Raw genomic sequence first — 13,647 nt, forward strand, 5'->3', positions numbered from 1 at the left:
GTCATTGCAATTGATTTACGTGAATACATTCAACTTCTAACAAAGAGAGAGGAACCACAGACGAGTGAGGACAGGAGCCAGGTGACGACACTGAACCAAATCCCCACCCCCACCTCGCTCTGCTGTCCTCTAGGTATTATATATTAGTCTTTCGCACCGTACGTAGCCAATCGGAGGTGCGAGGGGAAGGACAACAAACTAAACACTAAAAGCAATTCGAAAAAAGTGACATTTTGCATGTGTTCGGAATTCTCCTGCAATGTAGATTCACAATTTCCTTTTCCCACGAGCAAATCTGAAACCATCAAGAGATGCTTCTCGCGAAAGGAATACTTCTCCACGGACAGTCCAGAGCAAAAGCGAGGGATTTTTTTCATGCCGCCCTGCACGAAGGTGAGTGGCTGTAAGAATTATACCCGTTCAGGTGCATACAACTTCAGCAAGGTGTATATACACAGGTCAAGTCACATCCATGAGAATCACTCACGCACATTAACGACACAGGGCAGGCATCTTGACAGTGGTTAAATTAGAACAACAACAACAACAAGATAACTTGCATGGAAATGTGATGGCTCCGACTAAAGTTGTGTTCCCCTTGCAAAGTGAAATAAAGAACGCATCTCAACGGGCTTTCGCCCGAACCTGAATGGGAGTTGAGCCTCGTCACAAAGACAACGACGAAGGTACACGTACTGACGCTTGTTGGGGGAGTTTGAAGAGGAGCTGTTTATAACGCGGTCAGAGAAGGAGAGCGGGCGAGCGCACATTACAAAGAAATGCGCGCGTGTGGATAACAGCGTCGGCAGGCACGGGCGGGGAATGGGAAAGGAAGCGACCCCCAGATTCCGACTCTACTCGCCTGACCCTTTCGGCGCCAGCTGCTTTGCCACCATCACCCAAGCCTGCAACGGGCACTTAAAGAAAAATGCGGCGTTTTTTTTTTCTTTTTTCCCCCTTTCGTTCTTTCTTTCCGCCCCAAAGCTGCGGCGATTCATCGAAAAACTTTCGGTACTCTCATTTATACAGAACAAGAACACGTGCGCGTGGATACATATCCTCTCTCTGAACTGTCAAATCGTGTTATTTTTTGTTATTCATAAAATAGTTCTTTCTTGAGCGGGCGGTGATTTATTTGGAGAACCTTTCGCACGCACACCACTGGCAGTTATTTAAGTTGAAGAATTCCGGTGTTAGGGCAGCGTGTGGCAGGTGTTATGTTAGCCGACAGCTCCGTATACACGCTTAATTGTATAATGCGAATCTGCCACTCAAGTCGTATATACTCCCACACGCATATCTCTCCTGTCACTTGAGAAATGGAGCCAAGGGCGCACCGCCTATAGATGTCACTGATGTAAATGCATCGTTCGTCAGCAGCAACCGCCAACAGACATTCTCTCTCCATCGCTGGACAAACGGCTGCACAGGCACGCGGGTGACAATCGCTTCCTGCCCTGCGCGTGTGGCCTCAATCCATCTCACTCGGACACGTTTACAAATGTCATCGCCCAATCTATGGCTGTCACACCAGCTCCCTCTCCGCCGCCATGAATACCCAACATCCATCAATGAGAAATATTCTAAATCATTAACGCTAATTCATTTTTTTCTCCACTTTACTTATATATATACCCATCAATTTTAAGCTACGCTGCTAAACTTCAGATATTTTTGGCAAACGTATCAAGCCGAAGTACAACCACACACACCTACGTGTAAGCATAGGCCCACAGATGTTGTGCGCTCAATGGTCTTTTTTTACGCCTCTTAAAATTAATTGGCTGGCCACAGATGGGCTTGACAGCGAGTTTATGGGACGCAGAGGCCTCGTGACAGGGGGTTATCACGGCCCTGATAAGTCCAATTCATTGGCAGGGAGGTTGAGGCGGCTGCGGTGGTGGTGGTGGTGTGGGCGGAGGTGTGTGACACGGTCTTAGATGGGTTTTTTTTTACGTGCGTGCGTGTGTGTCTTGGCACTCCGGGGTGTGAGTGATGTTTCGCAGGTCCCTCCGTACCAGCCAGCGCCCCGTCCAGCTCTCATCCACATCCTCGCTTTCATCCCCTCCTCCCTCCAGGCACACGCGCACACCTTTACTGTGCAACTCAGCACCAGTCGAGATAGGCACGGCCTTTGAAAAAAAAAAAAAGGTCTCGCGTAGATAATCTCCAACAACAGCATCTGGTAGCAATACCTTCGGTGACATTTGAAATGGGAGAGCGGTTTTGAGCGCGACTCGTGTTTTATTTCTCCCGTTCTTCTTCGCCCATCACCAACGCGCTCTCGACGAGGGCAATTAGAGCTTACAAATAGGCCAAGCGCCAAAGACCATTAGCAAATTAAAAATCTGATCAGTGGCGCGCACAACGGTTCATGATTTGTCAGGAGCCCTGGGTCACACCTGGTTGAGACAAACGAAGTGCAGTTCGTGTGTCGATTGCGCTGCATAAGGACAGACACGTGTGGCTACCACGATTAAAGCAAGTCCTACAACAAAACCAACGACTCCCACAGAATATTAAGACAGCTTGAAGTATGTTTGGGTCTTTTTTCCACCAATGTTGTTCCAATTGTGTTATCAGCATGGTGCCATGTGGCACAGAATCCATTTGCAAAGCAGTGCAGCCACATGTGCTCTAGTGTCAGCCAGGGAAACAGAACTTCAGATCCCTCCAAGTGACGAATGAAAACTTGACCTTTTCATCCACACACTTGGGGTTCACAACTTCACATGCTACACAATAATTAAAGGTACGTATTATTGTAATTTGGTGATAAACTGAACCTCACAATCTGGGTTTAAAAAAAATAAGATGCCAAACATCTCTCGATGTGCATATGCGACATAGCGTCTAAATGCAACCGCATCTCAGGACAATGTGGGACAGATGTTCTGAACCCGTGGGTCGCGCTTTCTCCTCTCAGGGGGGAGCGGAGGCTGCGGCATGGGTACCGTGCAGAGCACACCTCTAGGTTTACCCCATGAATATCATGGGCACAACGTTGCGACGACGGCACGCATTCAATACGCAACGCGCCAAACAGAGATTTTGAAGCGCCGTAAGGGGCCATCCATTGAGTAGGTACGCAAAAAATCTGTCAAAACTTGACCCCCTCCAGAACCTCCCTGTACGCACGTGTACTTTTTACACCCCCCCCCCCCCACCTGCGTACGTTCGCTTGATGCACCCCCCCCCCCCCAAATATTCCAGGGGGGTCTGGGGTCCCCCCCCCCCAAAAAGAGTATCAATTTGAAAACGAATTTCCTGCCTAAAATATTTAAAAATTCACTAACACATAGGATGGAATTTTTATTTTATTTTTTACAATAATGTCTAATAGTGTATTGTATTGCATTGCTCTGTTTGTTTTACCCTTTCTTGTTTCATTATATGTAATGGCAGAGATTAGGGATTGATAAAGTACAACCATAATCATAAAAACAGAAATTTATTTTATAGCAATATATTGGGGGGGGGGGGGACATTTTGAGCATATTTGGTTTAAGCAAACAGATAGTCCACTCATTTGAAGGCCAATATAGACAAATTATTATCGAGGCTCCCCCCCCCCCCCCTTTCCTATGCGTACATTGTCAGTAGGCACTGATTCCATCTGTGAAGGATGTCGTTCCTGACTTACAGTATCCTGGAGTCTACAAATTGAGTTGCATTTGTGGTGATTGCTACATTGGAGAAACGAAACGTCATGTTTCTGATCGTGTCCGCGAGCACAAGTCAGATCTGAAACACGGCAGAACTGATTCTTCTGCCGTTGCCGATCATTGCTACAACTCGGTGGGCTCTCATGAAATTGTCTTTTCCGAGACCAAGGTTCTCTGCAAACCTCCCGGCTACCATCAAAGGTTTGTACACGAAGCCATACAAATATACAAACACAGACATAATTTCAACCGTGATGATGGGTACAAACTTAGTAATCATTGGAAAGATGTTATCAACCACGCAAAAAAGACTTAATTACACTTTTTTGGACCATCTTATCTGACAGGCACTATTTTACTTTACTTCACCGAGTGTTAACATCCCTAGTTATTTTTTGGCAGTGCTCTCTTCATTGTTCAGCCAGCATTGGTATAAACATGGGCATTTTCGTTCTTTTGTCTATCATGTGTATCAGACCTCCCCTCCCCCCTCTCTGTCCATTGTGTTGGCGTGTGCAGTATCAGCCGCGTCCAGGTCGTCGTCCATTGTTTTGGCCCCGCTCCCTCCCCCTCCCGATGCGTTGTGCTTAGCACTCCGTGCTGTCTTTGAGCCCCGCCCCCCTCCCTCCCGATACGTTCCATTCATTGGCTACCACATTCTGATGAGCCCCCCCCCTCTCCTCCCCCCTTCAACTTACTTATAAGGGATTACTTCTTGAATCGTTGCCTCACTTGATGCAGCTAATTCGGCTGTGACGGTCCCACCTGATGACGGAGACTTGTGTTGCCTCCGAAACGTCGTGATTTTTGTTTTTATTTTATTTTCATTAATTTTGATGTTTTACCTACGTGACTTTACCGAAAAAACCTAAGAATAGTAGGCACCCCATACGCAAGCGCACGCATTTGGGTTAACCCCCCCTCCCCCCTCCATGCGTACGGACTAAATAGATGGGCCCTAAGCAGGGTCAAATTGTGAGCGCCCGGATACCAGCGGTCCCGATTATCGGCCCCTAATCGCTGAGAAATACGGTTGAGTTGGAGGTGGAGAAGTGACTAAATAATTTTACCAGCCACAAAGACATTCAGTGCAGCAACAGCACCACCATGCGGCCAGTGATGGGATTACAGCCAGCGGTTGCCCGAGCTATCTGCCCCCAACCGACAACGCAGTCTAAAATTACCTTCGGTCGCCCCCTCGTGTCTGTTAAAGTCGTAAATTTGTTAACGATTCATCGAATACTTGGAGAGGCGGGGCTGGAGAAGGAGGGAGGATGAGGGAGGGAGGAGGAGGGAGAGGGTAATGGCCCGTTCATAAATGACGTCACGCAATTTTGGACGATTTTTGACCCCCCCCCTCGTCACACGGCGTCACAAAAAATCAGACCCCCCCCCTCAGATATGACGTCACAAAGCTCTGCCCCCCCGAAACCATAAAACATGCTTCAAATCGCTTTAAACTATTGTCATTGTAGTGCGTATTTAATGTGGCGCTGCACTCTGATGTTGTAGGAGAAAACATGTATTAAAAAGTATATTTAATTAAGTAGAACGTGTTGTCTATTTATTTAAAGTCATTTATGGACGGCCCCTAAGATGGGGAAGGAGGGGGAGGAGGAGGGGTGGAGGGAGGGGGGAGGGGGTAGGTGGGGGGAAGAGGGGAAACAGGGGGTCAGGGAGGAGGGGGAGGAGGAGGAGGAATAAGGAAGGAGGGGTTATGAAGAGGAGAGGGGGGAGGGAGGAGGAGGGGTTACGAAGGGGTATGGAGGAAGAGGGAGAGAGAGGAGGAGGGAGATGGAGGAGGAGGAAGAGGGAGGAGGGAGATGGAGTGAGGAGGAGAAGGGGGAGGGAGGAGGAGGGGGAGGGAGGAGGAGGGGGTACGAAGGGGTATGGAGGAAGAGGGAGAGAGAGGAGGAGGGAGGAGGGAGAGGGAGGAGGAGGGGGTACGAAGGGGTAGGAAGGTAGGAGAGAGAGGAGGAGAGGGAGGAGGAGAGAGAGGGAGGAGGAGGGGGGAGGGAGGGAGGAGGAGGGGGGAGGGAGGAGGAGGGGGAGGGAGGAGAGAGAGAGAGGGAGGAGGAGGAGGGGGGGAGGGAGGGAGGAGGATGGGGGTAGGAGGGAGGAGGAGGGGGGAGGGAGGAGGAGGGAGGAGAGAGAGAGAGGGAGGAGGAGGGGGGAGGGAGGGAGGGAGGAGGATGGGGGTAGGAGGGAGGAGGAGGGGGGAGGGAGGAGGAGGGAGGAGAGAGAGAGAGGGAGGAGGAGGGGGGAGGGAGGGAGGGAGGAGGATGGGGGTAGGAGGGAGGAGGAGGGGGGAGGGAGGAGGAGGGGGAGGGAGGAGGGAGGAGAGAGAGGGAGGGAGGAGGAGGAGGGAGAAGGGGGCGGGAGTAGATAAACTCCTCCCCCTCACCGCCCACTAATCCAGACTCGACAAATCGTCAACCGATCCCCGCGTCCTCTCGCCGCGGGCCAGGCGAGTGCAGTCGATCGCCGAGCCGAGCCGGTGCTGGTGCCGCTGGGAAGGAGGCTGAACATCACCGCCATGGCGGCGTCCAAGGTGAAGCAGGACATGCCTCCGCCGGGAGGTTACGGACCCGTGGACTACAAACGAAACCTCCCCAAGAGGGGCCTCTCTGGTAAGAAGGAGACTGTGTGGTGATCTGTGGCTTCACAAGCTGGGGGTGGTTGTTGTTGATTCCCCCACCCCTGAATTTGATCTCGGCGCAACGAGGCAGAGGTCGCGGCCTAGGTTCTGACACTCAGGCCTTGGTGTTGTGTTAGGGGGTGGGGGGCTGTAAGGGTGCACACAGATTGTTAATGTCGGTGTTGTTGTTGTTATTCGTGGTCGTACGGAAATGAGGCGATGGTAATCGTCAACAAATGACAGACGCGCGGAGATGAACACAAGGGCACGCAGACACCCAGATCTTTGCGCATTCCCATCCGCAACCTCCACCATTTTTTGAGGTTTACCTTCCACCCGTCCGCATTAATATCTACGTAGTTAATTTTTCACACATTCACGTTGCTCGTATACGCTCGTTGGTTGCGCGTCTCAAGGTGTCTCGTCGGCAATGGGCGAAAGCCTTTGCACCGCGGTGCCGGTGTCAAGTTGAAGACACCGCGACCCGAGCTCGTCTCGTGGTCCCGCTTGCTCCGTCCTCGTCGTTTATTCACGACGACCTCCAGCTACGCCAACGTAGCTGGAGGCTGGCGGCGATTCACAATTCGAATGCGCACAGTTACATATTCCTGCTGCGGAGGGAGCTGGTAGCAACGTTGGGTTACTCGGTCAATGGCCAGAGTCAACGGCGGCGTGGTGTATTCCGCAAATATGCCCGACTGTGAGGGTGGGGCACAAGCCGGCGTGAATAGGTTAAACGTTGGGTTTTATAAGGGCACCACGGGGGTGACCAGCCCCTCACCACCCAACCCCATACGTTATGCCAACCGCTACTGTACAGCCCTTTTGTCAATCCACTGCTGGATGAGCCCTCCCCCCCCCCCCCATGCAAGTTGCAGGGGTTATTGACCCTTCATCAGCATATTGGTCAGTGCGTGTTGGTGAAGATGGAGAACATAGACGTTGGAGCATAGTACAGTCCAACAATAGATGTTTCTCCACTGACAACCAATGCTGTGATGTGCATGGTGGTCACCCAGCTAAGTAGTATCCAGGCTCAACCCAGCTTAGCTTTCCAGACCTAACGAGATCACGTGCTAATTGGTTCTTTACCCTTCTATCTGGCAACAAAACTGACACCTTTTTACAAGGAGTCATGTTTGCATAGACCGCAATACCTGCAGTCATAATACAAACAAAAGAACATAACTCTGATAATGTGCACTGTCCTTAAAGTTGATTGATCCACACCCGAGACAGCTTTCCTTAGAGCCTAGTCTCATATGGGTTGGACCAGATGACGCCAAAAGGCGCACAACTCAAAGACAATGCACCATCAGAGTATGAGAGCTCGGGGCAAGCATCTACACTATGGGAACCTCATTTGCCAGTAAAAATATGATAATTGGTTCTTTACCCTTCTATCTGGCAACAAAACTGACACCTTTTTACAAGGAGTCATGTTTGCATAGACCGCAATACCTGCAGTCATAATACAAACAAAAGAACATAACTCTGATAATGTGCACTGTCCTTAAAGTTGATTGATCCACACCCGAGACAGCTTTCCTTAGAGCCTAGTCTCATATGGGTTGGACCAGATGACGCCAAAAGGCGCACAACTCAAAGACAATGCACCATCAGAGTATGAGAGCTCGGGGCAAGCATCTACACTATGGGAATTATCATATTTTACTAGGCTCTAAGGAAAGCTGTCTCGGGTGTGGATCAATCAACTTTAAGGACAGTGCACATTATCAGAGTTATGTTCTTTTGTTTGTATTATGACTGCAGGTATTGCGGTCTATGCAAACATGACTCCTTGTAAAAAGGTGTCAGTTTTGTTGCCAGATAGAAGGGTAAAGAACCAATTAGCATATTTTTACTGGCAAATGAGGTTCCCATAGTGAGATCACGTGCATTATAGGTGATTAGGTCACAGGCGTATGCCACCTTTCCTTCGCGTAGTAATCACCTTTAAAGAGTCCCCCTTTGCTTTTGAGCAAGGCCACCCATGAACGGCTCCTCCAACTTAAATTCAATTCCAGTTTAACTGCATGAGTCCATGGAGATGTTTTTTTTTTAATATATTTTGCAAGACAGATACGAGTGACCTCGGTTGATGATGCACATTTGTTAATGTGTTTCCTACGTTATATATACATTTCTCTAACTTGTCACTGGGGATTTGTGGCTTGCTCTTGCTAACTATATTGTCTCAGAGGGTCATTTATGGCCCGTTTTTACAGGATTAGGGCACGCTTTAGTAACGTCCACTGAAATTGTCGGCCAATATTCTTGAGCCAATTTCCCAGCGATGCATACACGCAAATCAGATTCCCATCTGCTGCATGGCACGTGACGGATGCTGATTATTACCGTGAGCCATCATTAATCCACCGCAGGATGAAGGCCTCCCTGAGCCATCTCGTGGCCCTGTGATGCGACAATCCATTTAGCACCTGCACACAAGCTAATTTCGTGTCCACTCGGGCATTTTACCACATTTAGCAGCCAAGTAAATGATAGGCTCCGTGGCTCATTGTGGTGACCAGGGTTAATATTGCGCTGCCCACGGATGTCAACTGTTTAATAAAATGTCACCGTAAAAAAAATTGTGACTGCGAGTAAGCTCCATTTGTGTCCTGGGCTCTGTCACCTGGGCCTGCCAGCACACTTTGGCAAGGCTGCTGAAACTTGCCTATAAACAATGCTCAATGAAATATATATATGTAATACATTAACTCTAGAACTGTTGATGGTTTTCTCATTAATTAACACAAAAAAGTTGCGTTGTGTTCTTTTCAGCCGGATTTTTCAAGATATTCTGTGACTTGTACTTGTGCATTCCTTTTGATTCGCAACGTTAAAGATAATGCACAGTATACTCTTTTGCTCCCAACAGGATACTCCATGTTTGCCATTGGGATTGGACTCATGTTATACGGCCAGTATAGGATTTTCAAGTGGAACCGAGAGAGAAGGTAAGCGCCACCGCAGGATACACGTGCGACGTCGTGATCTCAGCACGCGGTTGCAATCCGCCATTGACAAACAACTCGCCGCTGGTATTGTTGCATTAACGTCCCCTGTCTCTGGTGCCCGCCCGCCGAATGAAGGCGGTTGCAGATTGAAGAGTTGGAATCTCGGATTGCAATCTTGCCCCTTCTGCAAGCGGAGCAAGATAGACAGTAAGACATCTTCACCTGATAGAACATGCAAATATGAATGCACAATTACTCGTTTTTCAGTGTCCTATTTACGTTGTACAATTAACTCGATTATCCGTGGGTGGATTATCCTGGTTGCGGATTAACTATGCGGGGAAAAAATACTTCGACACGTACACTTGTTTTTAATAGCTGCTCCAGAATTGTGTTAGCTGCTCCTAAATTGTGTAGGCTCTTTGACCCAGTGCCTACGTGACTGCAAACATGTTGGGAAGCAAAGTGCTAACTTTAAGAAGCAATATGAATAGATAACACATTCACACTCACTCCACGTTGGTAAGCAATACATGGTTTTTATGGATTAATTTACATACGTTGTCTAGGTCGCCCCGCCCCTCGATAACCCTAGGTCATCGGGAGGTGAGCGTAGTTCCATTTGGACATGAAAGTAAAGTGATACGTCCGTTGGGTTTCTGCGCAAGTGTTTTGCAGCAGGTGCGTGAGAACCTGGAGGAGGAGGCCAAGATCATGAAGGACGTTCCTGGGTGGAAGGTACGAACGTCCTGAATGTTACAAACAACTAAATAGTTTACCGATGTACTGTTAAAGCTGGGACGATGAAGTACAATGAAATTAATGATAACAAAGTATATTCTTAAAATACAAATAGGAATTTTAAAATGATTTTCAGTCTTGGTTTTATATTCCGGTTTAATGTTAGATCAACATTCTTATTTCCTCAATGAAACGTTTCGGAATGTGTTCGACCTCAGAAGGTGCTTTAGTCACTGCTGGTTTATCTTGGATCTACCCCATGTGTCCTTTGACATTAAGGTGGGGGTGCCAAGTGATGTCATTAGCTGTATGCGTTCGACCTCAATCACGTGACTGAAGGGTGTGTCTTTAATTGTACTTGTGACCTTTGTGATTGCGCTGGCAGTACGAACCGCAGCCAGCGGTCGAAACGCGTGGTGAAAAGCCTTTGTAATTACCGGCGAAATGCCGTACTCGAATTGTAAATATTGTTGGTTTACTCTCCAACACACCGGTGTGCTGAACTGGTAACTTATTGCCATGTTTTATTTACATGACAAACGTTACGCATTGGCTGCGTCCTGTGGTGGCGGGTTTAACGGCACATTTATATTTACGCCATCTAACCCAAAAAACCTCTTATCGATAATATTGGTCGCAAAAGCCTCCTACGTGTTCAACTGAAAAACCTCTAATGTCCGAGATGGCACCTTCTGTTTCAGTTCATGCCCAGCGGCAGTAATAGCAGCAGCTGCTGTTTATTTTAAACAGGAATATAGACTTTTTTTTTCGATTTAAAGTTTTTGTGACTGCAGGGATTCATCTTCTTGGTTCTTTCGGTAAAGTCGCGTAGAAGGGAAATAATAAAATTTAAATAAATAATTCTCGCGACGTTTCGCCCACAACGCAAGCAGCTGTCCTCAGGTGAAGAATAGGTCTGTTGGGAAGACATGTTCTTCACCTGAGGATTATTTTATTATGTTTTATTATTTTATTATTTCCCTTCTACGTGACGTTACCGAAAGAACCAAGAAGAGGAATATAGACAACGTGAACTTGCTGCTTATCTTTCAAGGACGATGCCCTCTCTGCCCCGCCAGGTTGGCGAGAGCGTGTACAACTCGAACCGCTGGCACACGCCCACCATTGACCAGCTCTACTTCCTGAGGGACGACGTGGACTTGGCTCGCAATAAGCTCAACCACATCTTCCACGTGTAGCACAGCCTACCGGGATCACTCCTCAAAATGGCCATTTCGGGGAGGATGAAGGAGGATAAGACGATCCACTCATCTACTCTGTTCCACTTCAACATGAAGTTTTAGTCGTGGAGGAGTTAAGTAAAGTCTGAAGAACGCCAAAAGGTGGCAGTGTTGGATTTCCACGGCAGCGTTCTTGATTGCAGGATAGATCAAATTGCAGCCTTGGCTGGGAAGTTACCCGTTTCGACGTTTCTTTTAAAGTGCCGTTTCAATTACCACTAATGTGATGTTGAGATAATGTACAAAGTGCTATCGTATTCATTAGATTGGAAAAAAACCCCAAGTTAAGGTGAGACTGAGTAATGCCGCCGTGGAAATGTAATTATGAAACGCTCAATGCATTCACGTGTTTTGCGGCTCCTTTGTTTTGTGTTGAAGGTACAGTTTAAGTCTGAATGTTACGTAAGCAACAATAATAAAACTAAACTGTCTCCTAATTTGTTGTTTTCCCCCACCCTCTGCTTATCTCTACATTTTTGAAATTCCTTCTCTTGGGCCCTGGCATTTGAATGATGAATATCAAGGGGGTGCAAGCGATAAGTGTGTTCACAAACAAAACGTGGCTTTGGGCCCCGTATTAAACGTATCACATTGACGCCAACGACTAAGCTCGTGCCAGGCCCCGATTTGCGGGGTATTGCATATAAGAACACAGTCGCGATAAAATTACAATCCCTGTATAGAACACAAAATGTCCTTTGTTTACGCTGGGGTTTGGCTAGATTGTTTTTGTTCCATGCGATTGAATCGCATCTTGCTCGAGTTCCCCCAACAAGTGTTCACAATGGCACAGTTGTGTTCGTTTCGGCTATGCGCCAACTCCACGGTATACTGTCATCGCCTAATGGGTCCCTGCTGCTGTTGGAACCACAAACGGGGATAAAACCCCGCAGTCAACCATCCCTGCCGGTGCACAGCTCTGCATGTATCTGGGCCGGGTGATAGGAAGTTAAATACCAGCTTAGGGGGGTTCCACTCGCCATCAGATTCCCCTGCGCCACTTCTCGTTGCTGGCACCAACGGCGAAAACTGCCACGATAGGTGTTGCATTGAGCTAGAATGAGCCCCCAAATCAAACCTTTACACCTGCTTATACAGGTAGGAACAGCAGGTTCCACACTGCCCACCAGGGATTATTTGTCGTGCATATGGGGAGTGGAGGGGTGGGGCTGGGTGGAGAGGGGAGGGGCTGGGTGGGGCTGGGAGGGGTGGGGCTGGGGAGGGGCTGGTCACCCCGTGGTGCCCTTATAAAACTCAACGTTTAACCGACACACTACACTATACACGACACGATACATGACACTTATACAGGTAGGAACAACAGGTTCCACACTGCCCACCAGGGATTATTTGTCTGTCGTACACGAATGTGCTGTCCAACCAAGTTCCTACCTGCCCACTCCGAAGGAACGTGTTTTGCACATGCAAACAAAGATCCCCCGTATAGCCTGAACAGACTGTTGGAGCATGTGCTTTTAGCGAGCACATTTGAAGGCCGGTTCGGCGTACGAGGGGGTGGGTAGCCAGCACCATGCCTTTGTCTACCTCGTGGCGATGTTGACTACACGCCGCAATAGGTACTCGTTTGAGGCCGAGTCGACCTAGGGAGAGGCCCAGGACCGGTTCACATCGTCACTGGTGCTGGCCGCTAGTGAGAACCGAACTCAGGTCGCCGGGTTCATAGCGCTCCCCACAATTATACACATTCTCGTGCAGGTGGTCGAGAACCTTTGCCTTGCGAATAAGACCTCAATGGTCGTGCAACCAGGGAGTCAATTCCCTCAAGATACAAGTGTCAATCACATTCAGAGTGAAGCCTGCCCAAAACCCAGTTCGCTTTACAGCCCCCAATGGAATTAGTATTGTGTCTCGAGCGTTTACATACGCTGCAGCATGCAACGTCAGCGGTAGGTGCAGTATAGCAGACGACGTGGACACTTACCAGGCATAGCGAGAATAAATAATTCCCACACTTACGCCTTGTCACGCAGAGCAGAGAGAAAAATAGGACACAAAGCCATTATCCGCGAATGTGCCCATTCACTTAAAGGCAATTTTATTATAAATATTCTATGAAGACTGACAATTCCAAACATGATTTATTTTCGGCAAAGATGCGACAGCAAATTACAAATATCAAAAATAAGGCACTTGAAAATATCCAGAATTCCCTTCACCAACGATTTCACCGGTTGTACATGGTACACTTGTCGATAAAAAAGTAACTTTTAAAGCATCGTTTGCACCGATTTGCATATTCAACCCGCGGAGAAACGAATACGGCGCACGGCGTAGAAAATTATAAATGTACAACAACGATTGCGATGGCTCCCACACCTGTTTGAGGCTCCCTGGAGCAAGCGTACGGGCGTGCAATACGGCAAAGTGAGAACTTTAAT

At 48.2% G+C, this 13,647-nt stretch overlaps 1 protein-coding gene across 2 annotated transcripts; it reads left to right on the forward strand.

Annotated features, from left to right (window-relative positions):
* Nucleotides 1–6,119: 6,119 nt before the first annotated feature.
* Nucleotides 6,120–11,685, forward strand: NDUFA13 (NADH:ubiquinone oxidoreductase subunit A13). Of its 2 annotated transcripts, XM_078854870.1 has the most exons (5): nt 6,121–6,295; nt 9,188–9,266; nt 9,402–9,473; nt 9,935–10,004; nt 11,087–11,685. In XM_078854870.1, the coding sequence occupies exons 1-5, from the start codon at nt 6,202–6,204 to the stop codon at nt 11,204–11,206; spliced, it is 435 nt and encodes a 144-aa protein (XP_078710996.1). In that variant the 5' UTR covers nt 6,121–6,201; the 3' UTR covers nt 11,207–11,685. The 2 variants fall into 2 exon arrangements, with proteins under 2 accessions (XP_078710997.1, XP_078710996.1); XM_078854871.1 differs by lacking the exon at nt 9,402–9,473 and having other exon boundaries at nt 6,120–6,295.
* The last annotated feature ends 1,962 nt before the right edge of the window (nt 11,686–13,647 follow it).

The sequence above is a fragment of the Lampetra fluviatilis genome, chromosome 3 (assembly GCF_964198595.1).
Source record: "Lampetra fluviatilis chromosome 3, kcLamFluv1.1, whole genome shotgun sequence".
Lineage (NCBI taxonomy): Eukaryota > Metazoa > Chordata > Hyperoartia > Petromyzontiformes > Petromyzontidae > Lampetra > Lampetra fluviatilis.